General features: G+C 37.6%; 1 protein-coding gene across 2 annotated transcripts in view; it reads right to left on the bottom strand.

Annotated features, from left to right (window-relative positions):
* Window positions 1–18,577, bottom strand: part of MARCHF1 (membrane associated ring-CH-type finger 1) — a 610,217-nt gene that overhangs the window by 425,230 nt on the left and 166,410 nt on the right. For both annotated transcript variants that reach the window (XM_070790996.1, XM_070790994.1), the window contains exon 2: window positions 13,635–13,783. In XM_070790996.1, coding sequence (XP_070647097.1) covers window positions 13,635–13,745 — 111 coding nt within the window. In that variant the 5' untranslated portion in view covers window positions 13,746–13,783. The remainder of the gene's footprint in view (window positions 1–13,634; window positions 13,784–18,577) is intronic.

The following is an 18,577-nucleotide window of genomic DNA, read 5'->3' as shown; positions in this document are numbered from 1 at the left end:
CAGATTCTTCAGGACCACTCTGACATGTTCCATTTATTTCCAGGTACAATTTTTGTTCTGAGGCAAAAACAAGCTGATTTGACAAATAGGACACTGATTTGTCCTGCCTGTCCCCTTTCTATAAAACATGACAACACTCCACAAAAACCAACACAAAGAACACATTGGGTCACTCGTGTGTGGAGAGAAAGAAGGCACCCCAATTCTGCACATGCCCATTTGGGTGCACATAATAATGATCATTGGGTGTCAGATAATTAAATTGGGATATTAGGAAATCAGGGTGTTCCAAATAGTACTAATTGTAGAATTAAACAACTATTGAGAATTAAATGTCTTTTTGAGGTGCTCACAATTTAATTTATATCTAAACGAAATGGATAGACATGACATATTTTGATAAAGAACAGCTCTGAACATGATCTCGTGACTAATTCTGTAGAGGAAAAGATTTCTTCCTCTAAGGAGCATTTTAAGATCAATCATTACTATTGTGAATAATGATGTTTTGACATTGTTCAGTAACTATACAATTAAAGTTAATGTATGACTTTAAACTGCATGGTGAATGTAACCTTTCTTCATGATGTGACATTTAAAGCACCAGTCTTCCCCTTTGCATTTTTCAATTCAGTCTGTTTCCATAACAACCATTGGGATATATTTTTAATGATTTACTTACTTACAAAAATCAAAGCTTTTGAAAGGCATGGTGTCTTTTATTCCATTTCCCTTTTTTATAATTATTCTAAGAAATCATTTAATAGTGAATAAAAGCAATAACTGAAATGATCAAATGTGAAATAATCAAAAAGAGGAAGAAAATGAAGTTAAAAAAAGGCACTCCTGAAAACTCTATCTGCCCTGACTTTTATTTTCCAAATGTATAAAGGCCATCGCACAATAAGCAGGTATGGAAATAAATAAGGGTGATTCCTATGGAAAATAAGTCAATAGTTTTAATGAGAAATTTAACATACTCAAACTTCTCTTTTTATTTACCTTTTCTTTGGTTTCTAAGAGAGGTTATGTTTGTGGGGCAATATCAGTTCATTTGCTATAGGCAGATATATGATTTTCTTCAGCCTGGTAAGTAAAAATAGACTAAGGGGATACTTGGAAAGAAAGAAGTTGAGGAAGATGACTGGTAAATAGTAATTGAAAAATGGTTAATTTATCATTTAATTATTAATACAGACATATTAATTCTTAATATGGGTACATTTGCATTTCATTGTCTCATGCATTGGGGAAGCTATATGCAATATTTTAAATTCTTTCTTTTTTTTTAAATTGAGGTTTAGTCACTTCACAAATGTTGTGTTAGTTTCTGCTGTACACCAAAGTGAATTAGCCATATGTATACACAATGCTATGTTTATCACCACAGAGTACTGGGTAGAATTCCTTACCTACTGTATAGCCAGGGAATTCTACTCAATGCTCATAGTAGTGTATATATTGGACTTCCCTGTAGCTCAAATGGTAAAGAATCTGCCTGCAATGCAAGAGACCCAGGTTTGATCCATGAGTCAGAAAGATCCTCTGGAGAGAGGAATGGCAATCCTCTCCAGTATTCTTGCCTGAAGAATCCCATGGAGTGGGAGCCTGGCGGGCTACAGTCACAAAGAGTCAGACGTGACTGAAGTGACTTAGCACAAACATTCAATATATTCTAATCAATTCAAACAACATCATTGCTAAAGTTACTAATAAAAGGCAAGTAATTTAAAACATGTTAATTTTGAATACAAAATCCTACTAGACTTGGGTGAGATTATTTTCAATAGCACATGATCTTCACTCCACCTCATTATTACAAGTTATTATTCATTATTTACTGCACCTCATTATTAGAAGTTTTGGCATGAAAGTGTCTGAATTTATAGCTAATTGGAAAAATCTTGGGATTTAAAATCAGACAGAAATCTGAGTCACCAATTCTTTCTTACTTGCCACCAAGGTGAATTATTTCACTTTTTAAAAAATAATACACTATCTTCCCTTGCAATGTGCCAACACTATCAACTTCTTAAAATGGGTTTGGTATATAAATAACCTAGACACTAGAAGTCCTTGGTCACTATGATTTGGAGTAATTTGTTAACCTCTTAATAACATCTCCATTTCATTATGTATTTGAGTAATTATACTATGTATAATTCAGTATGATTGCAAATTATAATGACACAATGGACATAAATATTGTTTGAAAATTATATTACAAATATGTACCTTATTAAAATTATATATTTTTTTTTTCTAGAAGCAAGTACCTCATTGCAAATCATATACACAGGATAGAAAATGTGCCCTGAGCAGATGAATACGTGTTTTAAAGTGGCAAATCACTTCATCTAACACATAGATTGTTACTTTGCCCTTTTCTACCTAACTGTAGACTATTTATAGCCTTAAAGTTCAGTTCAGTTCAGTCGTTCAGTCGTGTCCAAATCTTTGCAACCAACCCCATGGATTGCAGCACGCCAGGCTTCCCTGTCCATTACCAACTCCTGGAACTTACTCAAACTCATGTCCATCGAGTCAGTGATGCCATCCAACCATCTCATCCTCTGTTGTCCCCTTCTCCTCCTGACCTCAATCTTTCCCAGCATCAGGGTCTTTTCTAGCGAGTCCACTCTTCGCATCAGGTAGCCAAAGTATTGGAGCTTCAGCTTCAGCATCAGTCCTTCCAATGCATATTCAGGACTGATTTCCTTTAGGATTGACAGATTTGATCTCTTTGCAATCCAAGGGACTCCCAAGTCCACACCACAATGGACTTCTCCACTTCTCCAACTTCTCCACTTCTCCAACACCACAGTTCAAAAGCATCAATTCTTTGGCTGTCAACTTTCTTTATAGTCCAACTCTCACATCCATACATGACTACTGGAAAAACCATACCTTTGACTAGATGGACCTTTGTTGGCAAAGTAATGTCTCTGCTTTTTAATACGCTGTCTAGGTTGGTCACAGATTTTCTTCCAAGGAGCAAGCATCTTTTAATTTCATGGCTGCAGTCACCATTTGCAGTGATTTTGGAGTCCCCCCAAATTAAACTTTCTCACTGTTTCCATTGTTTCCCCATCTATTTGCCATGAAGTGATTGGACTGGGTGTTGTGAGCTTAGTTTTCTGAATGTTAAGTTTTAAGCCAACTTTTTCACTCTCCTCTTTCACTTTTATCAAGAGGCTCTTTAGGTTTTAAAGAGCCATCACTAATTATAGAAAAGTAACTTTCCATGGAGTCGTTGATGACTTCCCAAAATGACATTTTTTGATCTCCCTATTTTGAATTCCATAGATTCTTAAACTTTATTCCCATAAAGTATCTCACCTTCTTATTTTAGTTTCTTATTGCTTCAGTTTCCTTTTCTCTCATTTTGAATCTAATGTTGAACTCTTTTTGATTCAGGAATTGCTTAAGGGTAAGACCCTGATGCTGGGAAAGATTGAAGGTAAAAGCAGAAGAGAGAGGCAGAGGATGAGATGGTTAGATAGCATCACCAACTCAATGGATGTGAATTTGAACAAACTCTCAGAGATAGTGAAGAACAGGGAAGCCTGGCATGGGTTTGCAAAAAGTCAGACACCACTTTGTGACTGAACAGTAACAAGGTAGTCAAAATAAGGTATTTTTTGTTTTGTTTTTAGCATGGAAATTTGTATTATAATAAATTTGAAGTATTTCTTCCCTGCCTGTCATACAAGAGGTTTCCTCATCCCATTGGTTACAATTACAAAGATGGTTGCTTAATAAGCATCTCTCAAACCCTTCAATAATCTTTAAACTTAAGAAATTTTAGGCTAAGTAAGCATTTTCTGAATTTAGAAAGCAGAGGATCTGAACTGCCTTATGGATAAAAAAAATTAAAAAGCTATTTTTTTCAATTAGTTAGTTATTGAGGATACAATGGTGAAACTGACCATAGTTATATCAGCCAATGCAGGGAAGAAAATAATATATCAGACACAAATACTTATGACATTATAATGAAATGGCCATATTTGTCTTTATGCCACATTATAATGTATTATTATCTCATTTACAATTTTTGTATTTAGCCAAATGTATACAATTCAAATAATGACCTTTCTCCCCCAACCGAGGGACAGGAGAGCAGCCATCTGGATTTAGACTCCTTGGACTGATGGAAACCTAGCTTCAGCTCAGTCACTTTGGGCAAGCTTTAAATTTGTCTATAATTCAATTTTTTTGTCCACAAAACAGGCATAATGATCATGCCTACCTCATCAGTCCTTGTAATGTTACAAATGAGATGATGTGTGAAATGCTTAGAAAATTTCCCAGCAAGTAATAATCAGTTATATCCTCTTCATCCTCCTTTTCATCCTTCCCTGTCTCCTCCCTTCCTCCTCCTCCTCATCATGTTTAGATGGAGTATGATTTGTGCAGAAAAACTTCAAATGCTCTGATGACAACAGAGGGTACTAGTATTATTATATAATAACAATAAAAGCCTGGTTTTACGAATTGAAATGCAGGACAAAAGTGTTACCATTCAGAGCAGAATCCAACCGTGGTAGAGGCTGACAGTGCTCTTAGTTTCCCTGTTTGGGTCATATAGGAAAGCTTTCTTTCCCATCATTCTGACAGGTACACTGGGTATGTCATTGGTTCCAGTCCATGTTGCCAAGATACAATGATGTATCTAAACGTTACCATGTATCTCTATGATTATCTATTTATGCTCTGTTCCTTATCTAATAAACTCACTCCAAGGCCTATGTTTAAGACGTAGAGATGGGAGACATGTTTAAGACATGTCAGGAAGATCCCTGGAGAAGGAAATGGCAATCCACTCCAGTATTCTTGCCTAGAGAATCCCATGGACAGAAAAGCCTGGAGGGCTACAGTCCATGGGGCTGCAAGAGTCAGACACAACTTGGCAACTAAATCACCAACCAACCACCACCAGACATGTTTAAGACATGAGAGGGGAGGAGCATAGATCTCTGCATTCATTGTTGGAGGATCAAATGTTCTGTATCAGACTGAGTAATGAGTGAAAGCTTTTGAAATTTCTGAGTTTGTTGAAGCTTGTATTCTTAATTTTCTCTACTGATTACTAAGTTAATACCACCCAGCTTTAAATGCATTCTTCTATATTCTGTTCCAAGATGCTGAAGTTGGGAGCTTTTAAACCAGATGTCTCCTTTGACATTTACTTCTTGGTCAGGTCCTGCCAATACTAGTACTAAAAGATCTTCAGGTCAATAAATATGGTGAGTTATAGAACTATGAGCTAATACAATATTATTGGTTTAAGCCATTAGTTTATGACAATGTTATGCAGCTATAGAAAACTAACACAATTGACTTGTCTTTAATTTTATATATTTCTAAAGCTCTACAGTTATATAAGCTATTTTTAAAGTTTTAGTAAATGTATTTTATCAAATTAAAGAATGCTGTTTCTGTTTTTCATTTATAATTGTTTAAGTTAAAAATCAATGTAGATATAGGTTTAGTAATTTTTCTGAAACTGTAATAGAACCATATGGTGTTTCTCTATTAATAGTAAAACTAATATGTAATTTAAAAAATAATAAATAACAGAAATCAAAAGACAGGAGGAGAGAGAAGACTCTTTTTCTGTAGCATATTCCAGCAAGGCTTCTTTGAGTCAGCAATGGAAGGTGGGTCCAGTCTCTACGTTTTTTTCTTTTGTCTTGTTCTGTTTTTTTTTTTTTTTTTTTTTTTTTTTCACACTCCCTGAATTAGTTTTACTGCACCAACTCCTTTTTCCCACTTAAATATATAAGGATTACATTCCTTTCAGGAATATTGGTCCTAAATCCTCAGGGTCCTTCCTCTGAGCTCCAAGTTTCCTACACCAGTTGAGAAGTTAAGAACTGGACATCTTCTTGAAGTTGGGTATAGTTCTGAGAGGTCTCAGTCAACATTTTAGATTCTAGTAACTCTAGCCTCCTGTCTGTGTTACTCTTTTGTACAGGTGGTTGCTAGTTCTCGCAATACTAAACTTGTACACATTTCTGACATTTTAAGTCTTCCAGTAGCATATTCCATAGCTCATCAGGCACTCTATCTATCAGATCTATGCCCTTAAATCTATTTCTCACTTCCCCTGTATAATCATAAGGGATTTGATTTAGGTCATACCTGAATGGTCTAGTGGTTTTCCCTACTTTCTTCAATTTAAGTCTGAATTTGGCAATAAGGAGTTCATGGTCTGAGCCACAGTCAGCTCTTGGTCTCATTTTTGCTGACTGTATAGAGCTTCTCCAGCTTTGGCTGCAAAGAATATAATCAATCTGATTTCGGTGTTGACCATCTGGTGATGTCCATGTATAGAGTCTTCTCTTGTATTGTTGGAACAAGTGTTTGCTATGACCAGTGTATTTTCTTGGCAAAACTCTATTAGTCTTTGCCCTGCTTCATTCTGTAGTCCAAGGCCAATTTGCCTGTTACTCCAGGTGTTTCTTCACTTCCTACTTTTGCATTCCAGTCCCCTATAATGAAAAGGACATCTTTTTTGGGTGTTAGTTCTAAAAGGTCTTGTAGGTTTTCATAGAACCGTTCAACTTCAGCTTCTTCAGCTTTACTGGTTGGGGCATAGACTTGAATTACTGTGATATTGAATGGTTTGCCTTGGAAATGAACAGAGATCATTCTGTCATTTTTGAGATTGCATCCAAGTACTGCATTTCAGACTCTTTTGTTGACCATGATGGCTACTCCATTTCTTCTGAGGGATTCCTGCCCACAGTAGTAGATATAATGGTCATCTGATTTAAATTCACCCATTCCAGTCCATTTCAGTTCGCTGATTCCTAGAATGTCGACATTCACTCTTGCCATCTCTTGTTTGACCACTTCCAATTTGCCTTGATTCATGGACCTGACATTCCAGGTTCCTATGCAATATTGCTCTTTACAGCATCGGACCTTGCTTCTATCACAAGTCACATCCACAGCTGGGTATTGTTTTTGCTTTAGCTCCATCCTTTCATTCTTTCTGGAGTTATTTCTCCACTGATCTCCAGTAGCACATTGGGCACCTACTGACCTGGGGAGTTTCTTTTTCAGTATCCTACCATTTTGCCTTTTCATACTGTTCATGGGGTTCTCAAGGCAAGAATACTGAAGTGGTTGCCATTCCCTTCTCCAGTGGACCACATTCTGTCAGCTCTCTCCACCATGACCCGCCCATCTTGTGTTGCCCCATGGGCATGGCTTAGTTTCATTGAGTTAGACAAGGCTGTGGTCCTAGTGTTATTAGACGGACTAGTTTTCTGTGAGTATGGTTTCAGTGTGTCTGCCCTCTGATGCCCTCTTGCAACACCTACCGTCTTACTTGGGTTTCTCTTACCTTGGGCGTGGGTGTCTTTTCATGGCTGCTCCAGCAAAGCGCAGCCAATGCTCCTTACCTTGGATGAGGGGTATCTCCTCACCAACGCCCTTCCTGAGCTTCAACATGGGATAGCTCCTATAGGCCCTCCTGTGCCTGCGCAGCCATGGCGTGGGGTAACTTCTCCCACCCGCCACCCCTGGCCTCAGGCTTAAGGGTGTGGGGTATCTCCTCCTGCCTGCCGCCCCTGGCCTCCGACACGGTGTAACTCCTCTCGTCGCGGCCCCTGACCTCGGACGCTAGAGATCTCCTCTCGGCCGCCCCCTCTGGCCCCGGGCATGGGGTAGCTCTTCCCACCCGCCGCCCCTGGCCTCAGGCTTAAGGGCGTGGGGTATCTCCTCTCGGCCGTCCCCCCGACCTCGGACGTGGGGTATCTCCTCTCGGCCGTTTCTGCGCCATCGCAATCTGGCACTCTCGGCCGCTGCCCCTGACCTCAGACAAAAAGATCTTTACGACCCAGATAATCACATTGGTGTGATCACTGATCTAGAGCCAGACATCCTGGAATGTGAAGTCAAGTGGGCCTTAGAAAGCATCACTACCAACAAATCTAGTGGAGTTGATAGAATTCCAGTTGAGCTATTTCAAATCCTGAAAGATGATGCTGTGAAAGTGCTGCACTCAATATGCCAGCAAATTTGGAAAACTCAGCAGTGGCCACAAGACTGGAAAAGGTCAGTTTTCATCCCAATCCCAAAGAAAGGCAATGCCAAAGAATGCTCAAACTACCGCACAATTGCACTCATCTCACACGCTAGTAAAGTAATGCTTAAAATTCTCCAAGCCACGCTTCAGCAATATGTGAACCGTGAACTTCCTGACGTTCAAGCTGGTTTTAGAAAAGGCAGAGGGACCAGAGATCAAGTTGCCAACATCCGCTGGATCATCAAAAAAGCAAGAAAGTTCCAGAAAAACATCTATTTCTGCTTTTTGACTATGCCAGAGCCTTTGACTGTGTGGATCACAATAAACTGTGGAAAATTCTGAAAGAGATGGGAATACCAGACCACCTGATCTGCCTCTTGAGAAATTTGTATGCAGGTCAGGAAGCAACAGTTAGAACTGGACATGGAACAACAGACTGGTTCCAAATAGGAAAAGGAGTACGTCAAGGCTGTATATTGTCACCCTGTTTATTTAGCTTATATGCAGAGTACATCATGAGAAATGCTGGACTAGAAGAAACACAAGCTGGAATCAAGAATGTTGGGGAAAATATCAATAACCTCAGATATGCAGATGACACCACCCTTATGGCAGAAAGTGAAGAGAAACTAAAAAGCCTCTTGATGAAGGTGAAAGTGGAGAGTAAAAAAGTTGGCTTAAAGCTCAACATTCAGAAAACGAAGATCATGCCATCCGGTCCCATCACTTCATGGGAAATAGATGGGGAAACAGTGGAAACAGTGTCAAACTTTATTTTTCTGGGCTCCAAAATCACTGTAGATGGTGACTGCAGCCATGAAATTAAAAGACACTTACTCCTTGGAAGGAAAGTTATGACCAACCTAGATAGCATATTGAAAAGCAGAGACATTACTTTGCCAACAAAGGTTAGTCTAGTCAAGGCTATGGTTTTTCCTGTGGTCATGTATGGATGTGAGAGTTGGACTGTGAATAAGGCTGAGCACCGAAGAATTGATGCTTTTGAACTGTGGTGTTGGAGAAGACTCTTGACAGTCCCTTGGACTGCAAGGAGATCCAACCAGTCCATTCTGAAGGAGATCAGCCCTGGGATTTCTTTGGAAGTAATGATGCTAAAGCTGAAACTCCAGTCCTTTGGCCACCTCATGCGAAGAGTTGACTCATTGGAAAAGACTCTGATGCTGGGAGGGATTGGGGGCAGGAGGAGACAGGGACGACAGAGGATGAGATGGCTGGATGGCATTACTGACTCGATGGACCTGAGTCTGAGTGAACTCTGGGAGTTGGTGATGGACAGGGAGGCCTGGCTTGCTGCGGTTCATGGGGTCACAAAGAGTCGGACACGACTGAGTGACTGATCTGATCTGATCTGATCTGAATAGCAGATTAAATAATTTTTATATCATATTTTCTGTACAATCACAGCTTTCTGTTTTTGCTAAGTGTGCTGCAGTTTTTATAACTATCCAAATACAGAAATCAACAGCCAAAGTCTGTGCTACCATAATGAAAATCACAAGTATGTGGCTTTTGTTTGATGTTTAAGCAATAGGGAGCAGGGAACTGATTTACAAATGTAGAAAGCTATTCATCTTTATGAAGTTTGGGCATAACTCTTGGCACAATCTCAAGGGTCAGAACCTAGGCCTGTTGGGCTGGTAACACTCAAACTATATTGAAAAACAAAACTTCATAATGAATGTTAACCACTATCTGCTACATTCAGCAAGGTGTTACAGGAGAAATATGAGCTCAGGAACTAAGTGGTTTGTGTGAAAGCAGATCTGACCAGAAATAGAGAGAATCCAGAAGTTTCAGGGTTTGCTGGACCCAATGTATCAGATCAGATCAGATCAGTCACTCAGTCATGTCCGACTCTTTGTGACCCCATGAACCGCAGCACGCCAGGCCTCCCTGTCCATCACCAACTCCCAGAGTTCACTGAGACTCACGTCCATTGAGTCAGTGATGCCATCCAGCCATCTCATCCTCTGTCGTCCCCTTCTCCTCTTGCCCCTAATCCCTCCCAGCATCAGAGTCTTTTCCAATGAGTCAACTCTTCGCATGAGGTGGCCAAAGGACTGGAGTTTCAGCTTTAGCATCATTCCTTCCAAAGAAATCCCAGGGCTGATCTCCTTCAGAATGGACTGGTTGGATCTCCTTGCAGTCCAAGGGACTGTCAAGAGTCTTCTCCAACACCACAGTTCAAAAGCATCAATTCTTCGGTGCTCAGCCTTCTTCTCCGTCCAACTCTCACATCCATACATGACCACAGGAAAAACCATAGCCTTGACTAGATGAACCTTTGTTGGCAAAGTAATGTCCGTGCTTTTCAATATGCTATCTAGGTTGGTCATAACTTTCCTTCCAAGGAGTAAGCGTCTTTTAATTTCATGGCTGCAGTCAACATCTGCAGTGGTTTTGGAACCCAGAAAAATAAAGTCTGACACTGTTTCCACTGTTTCCCCATCTATTTCCCATAAAGTGATGGGACCGGATGCCATGATCTTCATTTTCTGAATGTTGAGCTTTAAGCCAACTTTTTCACTCTCCACTTTCACCTTCATCAAGAGGCTTTTTAGTTCCTCTTCACTTTCTGCCATAAGGGTGGTGTCATCTGCATATCTGAGATTATTGATATTTCTTTTGGCAATGGACCCAATGTATGGCTTCTTCTAAACCCCAACTGGTAGATCTGACCTTGAAGTGAGCAACAAAGTTCCAATGAAAAGTTATATTTGAATAAAGTGACTCAAGGCTTATATGATATTTAAAGCTGACACTGAGTGTACCCTCTCAGCTGAACAAAGTATCTCTAGACAAAGATGTTGAGGATGTGGTCCTCCTGTCTGCTTTTCAACATAAGATCATGAGAAAATGGCATGGATAATTGGGGATTAAAAGCAACCAAGAAAGAACTTTCATAGACACATAAACTATCAGGAAGCAAAGAGAAATCAGAACCCAAGCAGATATCAGAGGCCTGTAGTACTAAAATACCATTTTTCCATAAGTATGAGCTTTGAAATACTTAAGACTTAAAACAACTCTTGGCCCCGTAATTTTCCCCAAGCAGGGGGAAAAAAAAATACATATTGTGATATGTTTCTATAGGCACTTCAAATGTGAACAGGGACAATAATAGCAAAGGGAGAACTTCTCAGAGGGCATATCTAGAGGCTAGAGAGAAGGATGTCCAAGTGAGATCTCCTAAGGATCAGGGTCAAAGCCAATTCAAGGATCCTCCCTTACCTCTCAGTCGGAGAGACTTGATAATGTCTGTCTAGCAGGAATTGACCCCTGATTCCCATGTTCATCTGATTCTTTCTCTTTCCAAACATGAGCACTTATTATGATTTCCTTTTTCTTACCTCTCTCCTGCATATTGGGTATGTATGTATGTTGGGAGCTGGTTGCAAGGTACAGATAATTTATTTGTAGGTGATTCACCATCACATCATTAGATGAGGATGATGAATAACCAAAGACTATGGACTTGAGCAAACTCCAGGAGATACTGAAGGACAGGGAAGCCTTGTGTGCTGCATGGGGTCACAAAGAGCTGGACACAACTTAGCAACTGAACAATAACAACAATAATGGACTTGAATGGAATTCACTGAACAAAAGAATTTTTAGTTATCTCTCTTGGAAAGCAATGCTTCTTCTTCATGAAAGAGTAGAAACGTGACATGAATATGTGATGACCAGAGGACAGACTGTGGTAGAGATGTGCTAAGTGCTTACTAGCTCCATCTGCTTGTCCTGTCCATATGGCTTCCTGACACTCATCAGCCTCCTTTGCAGTTCAGACAGGTCTATGGGACTAGGTTTTGGCCAGTGGAAGGATGCCTACACATTACAGGTTTCTCCATAATAGCTCATGCATAATGAACCACATAGCCTTTTCCTTTCCTCAGTGACCTAAGAGCTCATGTGCTTAAGAAGGCAGTATAGAAAGATGGATGGAGTCTGAACAATCAGTGAACCTTTGACAGTGAACCTCCAAGGAGAACTGCCCTAGACATGTGCACTCTGACATAAGAAATATTTTATTTTTCTTAGATTTGGGGTTATGTTACAGTGACTGCAGGCTATTGCCCTAATACAGCAAGCCCTATCTTGAGAAAGAAGGATTCTAGTAATCCTAGGAGTGACATTTACTAGCTAAGTGACACTAAGAAAGTCACTTAATTTCTCTGGGCCATAAATGTAAAATATGTAAAATTTAGTACATATGTACAAAATAAAGCTAATATATGCAAAATAAAGCTAATATTAAGTTACCCAAAATTATAAGAGAAATCCAGGCTAAATGTTTTGCTCAAGATTGTTTTCTGGTTTGGATCTATGGTTCTACTAAATAAAAATTAAACACTAAAGCCACTATAATGAGATCACAGAAGTAATATATTTAATGAAAAATTTTTACCTATTGCATGATACCTACAAAGTCTGGCTTTATATATACATATTATGCAACACGTATTTTGAGTGGTGTTAACTTATGCCAAGCAGTTTTATTGAAAACATTAATTTATAAAGGAGTATATTAGAGTGAGATGAACCATTGCAGATAATGATTTCAAATAATTTATTCCCCAGAACTTTCACTGTCCAATCAAATTGCAGTTTATTTTAGTACCATCAGCCCTTTTTCCCACTGTCTAAGATGAGTGAAATTAAATAGGATTCCCACTTCTATGTTTCATCAGTTGAAAGCCTATTCCTTCCATTGGTGTCTATTTAAATTTGCTTAATAATATTTGTTCAGGATTATTATTTTTATGTAAAATTATAGAAATTATCAAATAACTCAGAAGCAAAAAGAAACATAACTTTTACATATGTTTAATTACATGTTCATCAATTAATAAATCAGGCCAATAAAAACACTTCTGTTCTTATAAATTGGTAAAACAGTAATTAAAATACAACTAACATGTCAATTAAAACTTAGAGATTGAATGGAATAATCCTTCCTTAAATCAAAATGAAATACATTGCATGCAAAATCTTAACAAAGACTTTGTAAAACCTCTTTTGCTAATAAGTTATTTTCCTAATCACTGGAAAATAAAGCTAACTGAAGCCAAACATGTAAACTTAAAGCAGAAAACAATACAAGAATGAGTATGTTATTGGTCTTCAAATAATTCTTGCAATTACTTAATTCACAATAGTGTATCAAAATTATAACTTTTAAATCCATTTAAAGACATTTTTAGAATATAGGAAAATACAGAAGGTATGATTCTGATTTTTTCATTATTTTGGATAACCCTATTTCTTTTCCTCCATGGATTTCATTAAAAAAGTGTAGAATGCAAGATATAAACTTTAAATATCTCTTTAAGGTCACTGACATAATGGATGGGCAATGTCAAAAGAAACAGAAAAAAAATGAATTGTTTAATCTGAATTAAACTCTAAATTCTGTAAAATTACAATAATTACTATCCATTAAACAACATCTATGTAAACAATATCCATTGCAAAGCAGAGAACTGTTAACTTAGGAAGCCCTTCCCTCCCCGCCATTCCCTCAGCATCCATTCACACAAGCCATTCGAGGTACCATTGCTACACTCACCAGTGTGGAGGCTTGCGAGGTATCAGCCCACTCCTCTGAGCCCTCTGGGGTCCGAGTGGTATTAGGAATCCTGCGAGGATTACAGGCTATTGCTTCACACCAGCCCAGCATTTTCTCCTTCCTCTTATCCCTTTTCAATTTCTGAAATCCTGAAAACAATTTACATTCCCTGAAACAGGTCACTTGCTTTAGTTGTCTGTTGTTGGAATATGTACATCATTGAAATTAAATATGCAACTGAATGAAATACCAGTGGAGACATTTTATTTTAGCCAGGGGTTATGGGGAGGAAAAGAAGGATATGCTATTAATTAAAAACCTCAGAGCCACAAGGCAATGCAAATAGTACTACTCAGAGCCTAATGTTTCACACCCCAATTTGTGACATCAAGGATCAGTTTCTAACGAGGAGTCCCTGCTCTGGAAGCTAAGAATGGACCCAGTTCCTGGTATATCTATATATTTCAGTGACATCTAAAATTTGGCATAGCTTTTCAGGTTAATGTCTGTATCTGTAGATACAGAATGAATTAAATACAGACCAGTGATAAAGATCACTCATTCTGGCAGTGACATGATTAGCTCCCTCATAATAAAAAAGTGAAAGTGAAAGAGAAGTCACTCAGTTGTGTCCTACTCTTTGCAACCCCATGGACTGTAGCCTACCATAATGTAGCTCCCTCATAAAGTTCTACCAAATAAAGAAAGAGAAATTTTAGTGCAAGGATGGTAAATTTAGTATCTGACATACACCACCAGTGCAATCTATTAAAATAATAATTAAAGCATCTCACTAAATCATGAGTAAAATTGTTCCACAACTCCTTCTAGTTTTCCAGAACTTCCCATTTAGGGGACTTTATTTTTTGTCTCTGAAAAAGATATATCAACAATGACTTTTAATGTAATGAAGAAAACATTGTTTCCTTGTAAAGTTTTACAGCCCAGTTTTCCACTCCACCACCCTCAGTAATTAGAAATAGTTTATTGCAGGTCTTTAGTTAAATGCATTACACTGTCAATTAAATATAAAAAATAATGTGGATTAATTATTTTTCACAGCATCCAAAGCAATTAGCAATCTGGTGGTTTATAACATTTCAGAGATTCAAAATAGCACATTTCACAGGACTAAGAAAAATAACATTAAGAAAGATTGCACTAGCAGATTGATGAGTTATTTCTGTAAATGACAAAATACTCAAGTGAAATGGATCTGGACAATGTACATAGGAAATTATTTTTAAAAACTTTCACAAAAATTAAATCTAAGATACTAAATGGATTGACTTTTTAAATAAGACTGGCAATCTCATATGAGTGAATCATTCATTTGTTGTACATGGAAATGGCGAACAGAGCTTCAAAACAATTGTTTGAATGAGCAACAAATTATTAATGCTTGCCCCTTTAAACACATTGCTTGAAATTTATTGAAAACTCTTATCTATGTATTATAAAATTTGCATACTCAACTAATTTGCGTTCCATAGAGAGTAAATATTTCCACATTCTTGATGCACAATATCTTGGTTAGTCATCAGTTTTTAATTACATTTCTTGTAGTGTACTAAAAGCAAATGAAAATGAGTATATTTATTCAAAAGCAGGGAGTGAAATGATACATAATGACCAAAACAGTTTAATCAAGTACAAACAAATGTTCAACTTGTAAGTCATTTGCTATTAAAAATAATTAACTCTATAATTAAATATCATTTTAGTGCTTATAATAAAATGTTGAATTCATGCATGAATAAAAAGCATAAAAATGTGGCCCACAAAATTATATCATAAGTATCCACTCTGGGATATGTTTTTAAATGCAGCAGACTTGGTATCTCCTATTCAGTTTCTGAGACTAAACACAACAATTTAATTTCATTTGCAGGCTTTTCTCATAGTAGTGATGGTGTTTGTAGCTATGTTCCTCCTTATTCAATCAACATTAATCCTAAAGCATTTTTTGAGTCCTTATTATATTGCAGCTACTGAAGTATGCATGGAAAAGCCATAAGAAGAGGCTTATTTTCATTTTGAGTTGATTCAGTGCAATATTCTCAAGGATTTTAAAATCCAAGCATAACTAGCATCTTCCAGACTCTCTAATTTTTAAAACTTGTATATATATTTGCTCAACTTTAAGTGACTGCTTGCCCCCTTTGATCTTAGAAGTCCTTGTTGAACTTGGTTTTCTGCAAATAATTTTTTCTGAATTGTTTGGTTAAATAAATCATTGTGACAGGGTTACTAAACTTGGGTTATGCCTGCTGATGTAGTATAATAAGCTATATTATATTAAATAATATTATATATAATATAACAATATTATTACTATATTATAAATATAATAAACTCCTCAGTTTAAGGAGTTTTTTGCATGTAACACATTATCTTAATTCTAGAATGATTAAATAGGTTAATTCATCTAAGAGGTTAGAATATACACTTTTTACCTAAATAATGTGTTCATAATAATCATAGAATATTTACCATGGACACTGTCCTGTCTGTTGTGGGAAAACAGAAAAGAAACACAAAGTCAGAGCTTGAAAGATTGGAAAGCTTCTCATTAAACTTGGACATATTCAGAAGAAAGTTCACAAAGAAAATTAAAAGTGTGAAATGACCAGAACAATCTAACTAGAGAGTGTCACTTCAGTATTTTATTATATGAATGAACAATGTGTGAGATTATAAGAAAGGCCTCTGATGGTTACATTCCTACATCTGGACATTTACATCATCTTATTAAAGTTTTGTCTAATCATGTGCTCAGTATAATATGCATTCACTCACATTACCAGTTATCTTAGAGTCAAAGAATCATATCTGAAAGAAACCAATCTTTAAACTGCACCAAAGGAAGCAGCTTGGGTGTAGGTGAGTTGAGAGAGAGAGAGACAAGAATGAAAGAAGTGCTGTACCACTTCATCCCAGAAATTCCTGTGGGGAAGTGACTGACAGTCACTAAAGACTGTATCTTCTGTTATCACAAAACACTCAGACTTGAGGTTACACTTCAGAACAGTGTTTTTGGGAACACTGATGACAACATACAAATTCCAGAAAGTTTAGGTGATAGGTTTGAGATAACTAATGGGTTAATAATGTTGATTGCTGAGCCTCTGAGGACCAGTAATATTCCTGCACAGGTCTGTAGCACTCATCGTATTCTTAAGTGTAAGGATGTAATGTCAGTCAGAAGTGGAGGAGGTAGGAAGAATAAAAGCAAAGCAGGCCCCGGCAAGGGCTGCAAAAGAAATTTATAATTATTGATAAACTGAATGCTATAAGGCATGAAGACTTGGAACGAGTCCAGACGGAACAGTTCATAGTTTTGAAAACAAGATATGATCCTGGGGTTGGACTGTTTCTCAACTGGTGTCTCAGAGTCACATGTTTTACGTATCTGGTGGAAAAATCTGTAGATAAGAATATTAGTCTTAGTTACTGATTTTTTTATTGATTACTGTTTCTTAATTGCTGCTGCTGCTGCTGCTAAATCGCTTCAGTCATGTCCGACTCTGTGCGACCCCATAGACGGCAGCCCACGAGGCTCCCCAGTCCCTGGGATTCTCCAGGCAAGAACACTGAGTGGGTTGCCATTTCCTTCTCCAATGTACAGAAGTGAAAAGTGAAAGTGAAGTCGCTGAGTCTTGTCCGACTCTTAGCGACTCCATGGACTACGGCCCACCAGGCTCCTCCATCCATGGGATTTTCCAGGCCAGAGTTCTGGAGTGGGGTGCCATTGCCTTCTCCTGTTTCTTAGTTACTCAATGGTTAATGATCACTTTGTTCTTTGGCCCTGAAGACTACATGAGTTATAGCTTAACTCCCCGCATATTCTTTCTTCACTGCTGAAAGTGTGATAAAGCTGGCTTGGATTCAATTTCAGCACCTTCGCCTTGGAGCGGTGTTTGTTCCCTGATTCTCGCTTCTCACTGTGTCTTGTGAATTTGCTTCTCACTGTGTCTTCACTTTTCAATTCTTGTGTCTCGTTTCTCATTCTCTTGCCCTATTATGCTTTTGGAAACTCTGCTTGTCGAGCCAGTCTTGACATGAAGGGTAGACAAATTATGGACATTTCTAATTAACCCTAATTCACTTTAAACTCTAAGTATCATTAGTAATATGTCAGAATGGAAAAGTGATCGATCATTAAGTATTCATGTTAATTTCCATCTAACCACTGAACCAAGCTAATATGAGACACAGCAATGAGGAACCTATATAATGATCACAGGAAATTGAGATTTAATTAAGCTTACTTTTTAATATGCTTACACCTAGGAGACATTTAATTTAATAAATACAAGCACAGTGCATTTTCTGTGAACTAAATTGACAACAAATTAAAATTAGGTAGAAAAAATGCAAGGTAATTGCACATATGTCATAGAAAGTAATTTACTTTTAATTCAGGAAATATTTACTAAACACTTGTGCCATATACTGTGCTTGGAACTATTGGTAAAAGGAATAAAGGAATCTGGAGGGAATTCCTGGTGTTTGAGTGGTTAAAATTTCACCTTCCAATGCAGGGGGGTGTGGGTACAATCCTGAAGGGGGTGTGGGTACAACACCCTACGCCTTGTAACCACATCCCACGCCTTGTAGCCAAAAAGCCAAAAACATAAAGCAGAAGCAATCTTGTAACAAATTCAATAAAGGCTTTAAAAATGGTCACATAAAAAGAAAATCTTAAAAAAAAAAGCTGGAGCTTTGAGGTAGAAGGGAAACTGACAAGTAGATCAACTTTTAACAACAGTGCAATAAGTATAATAAGAACTTTGAGAAAAGACATTTGATTTAGTATCTGCTGGAGGAAACCATTGACTTTGGACAACTTTCCAAAGAAAATAAAATTACAATAAATTACATGAAAATTAAAATTCTTACTATTCCAAAGGCTTCTACCACTACCAGCTGTGCTACACAAC

This window comes from Bos indicus, chromosome 6 (assembly GCF_029378745.1).
Source record: "Bos indicus isolate NIAB-ARS_2022 breed Sahiwal x Tharparkar chromosome 6, NIAB-ARS_B.indTharparkar_mat_pri_1.0, whole genome shotgun sequence".
Taxonomy (NCBI): Eukaryota; Metazoa; Chordata; class Mammalia; order Artiodactyla; family Bovidae; genus Bos; species Bos indicus.
The sequence above is the reverse complement of the archived record's forward strand: the minus strand, read 5'-3'. Positions and strand labels throughout refer to the sequence as shown.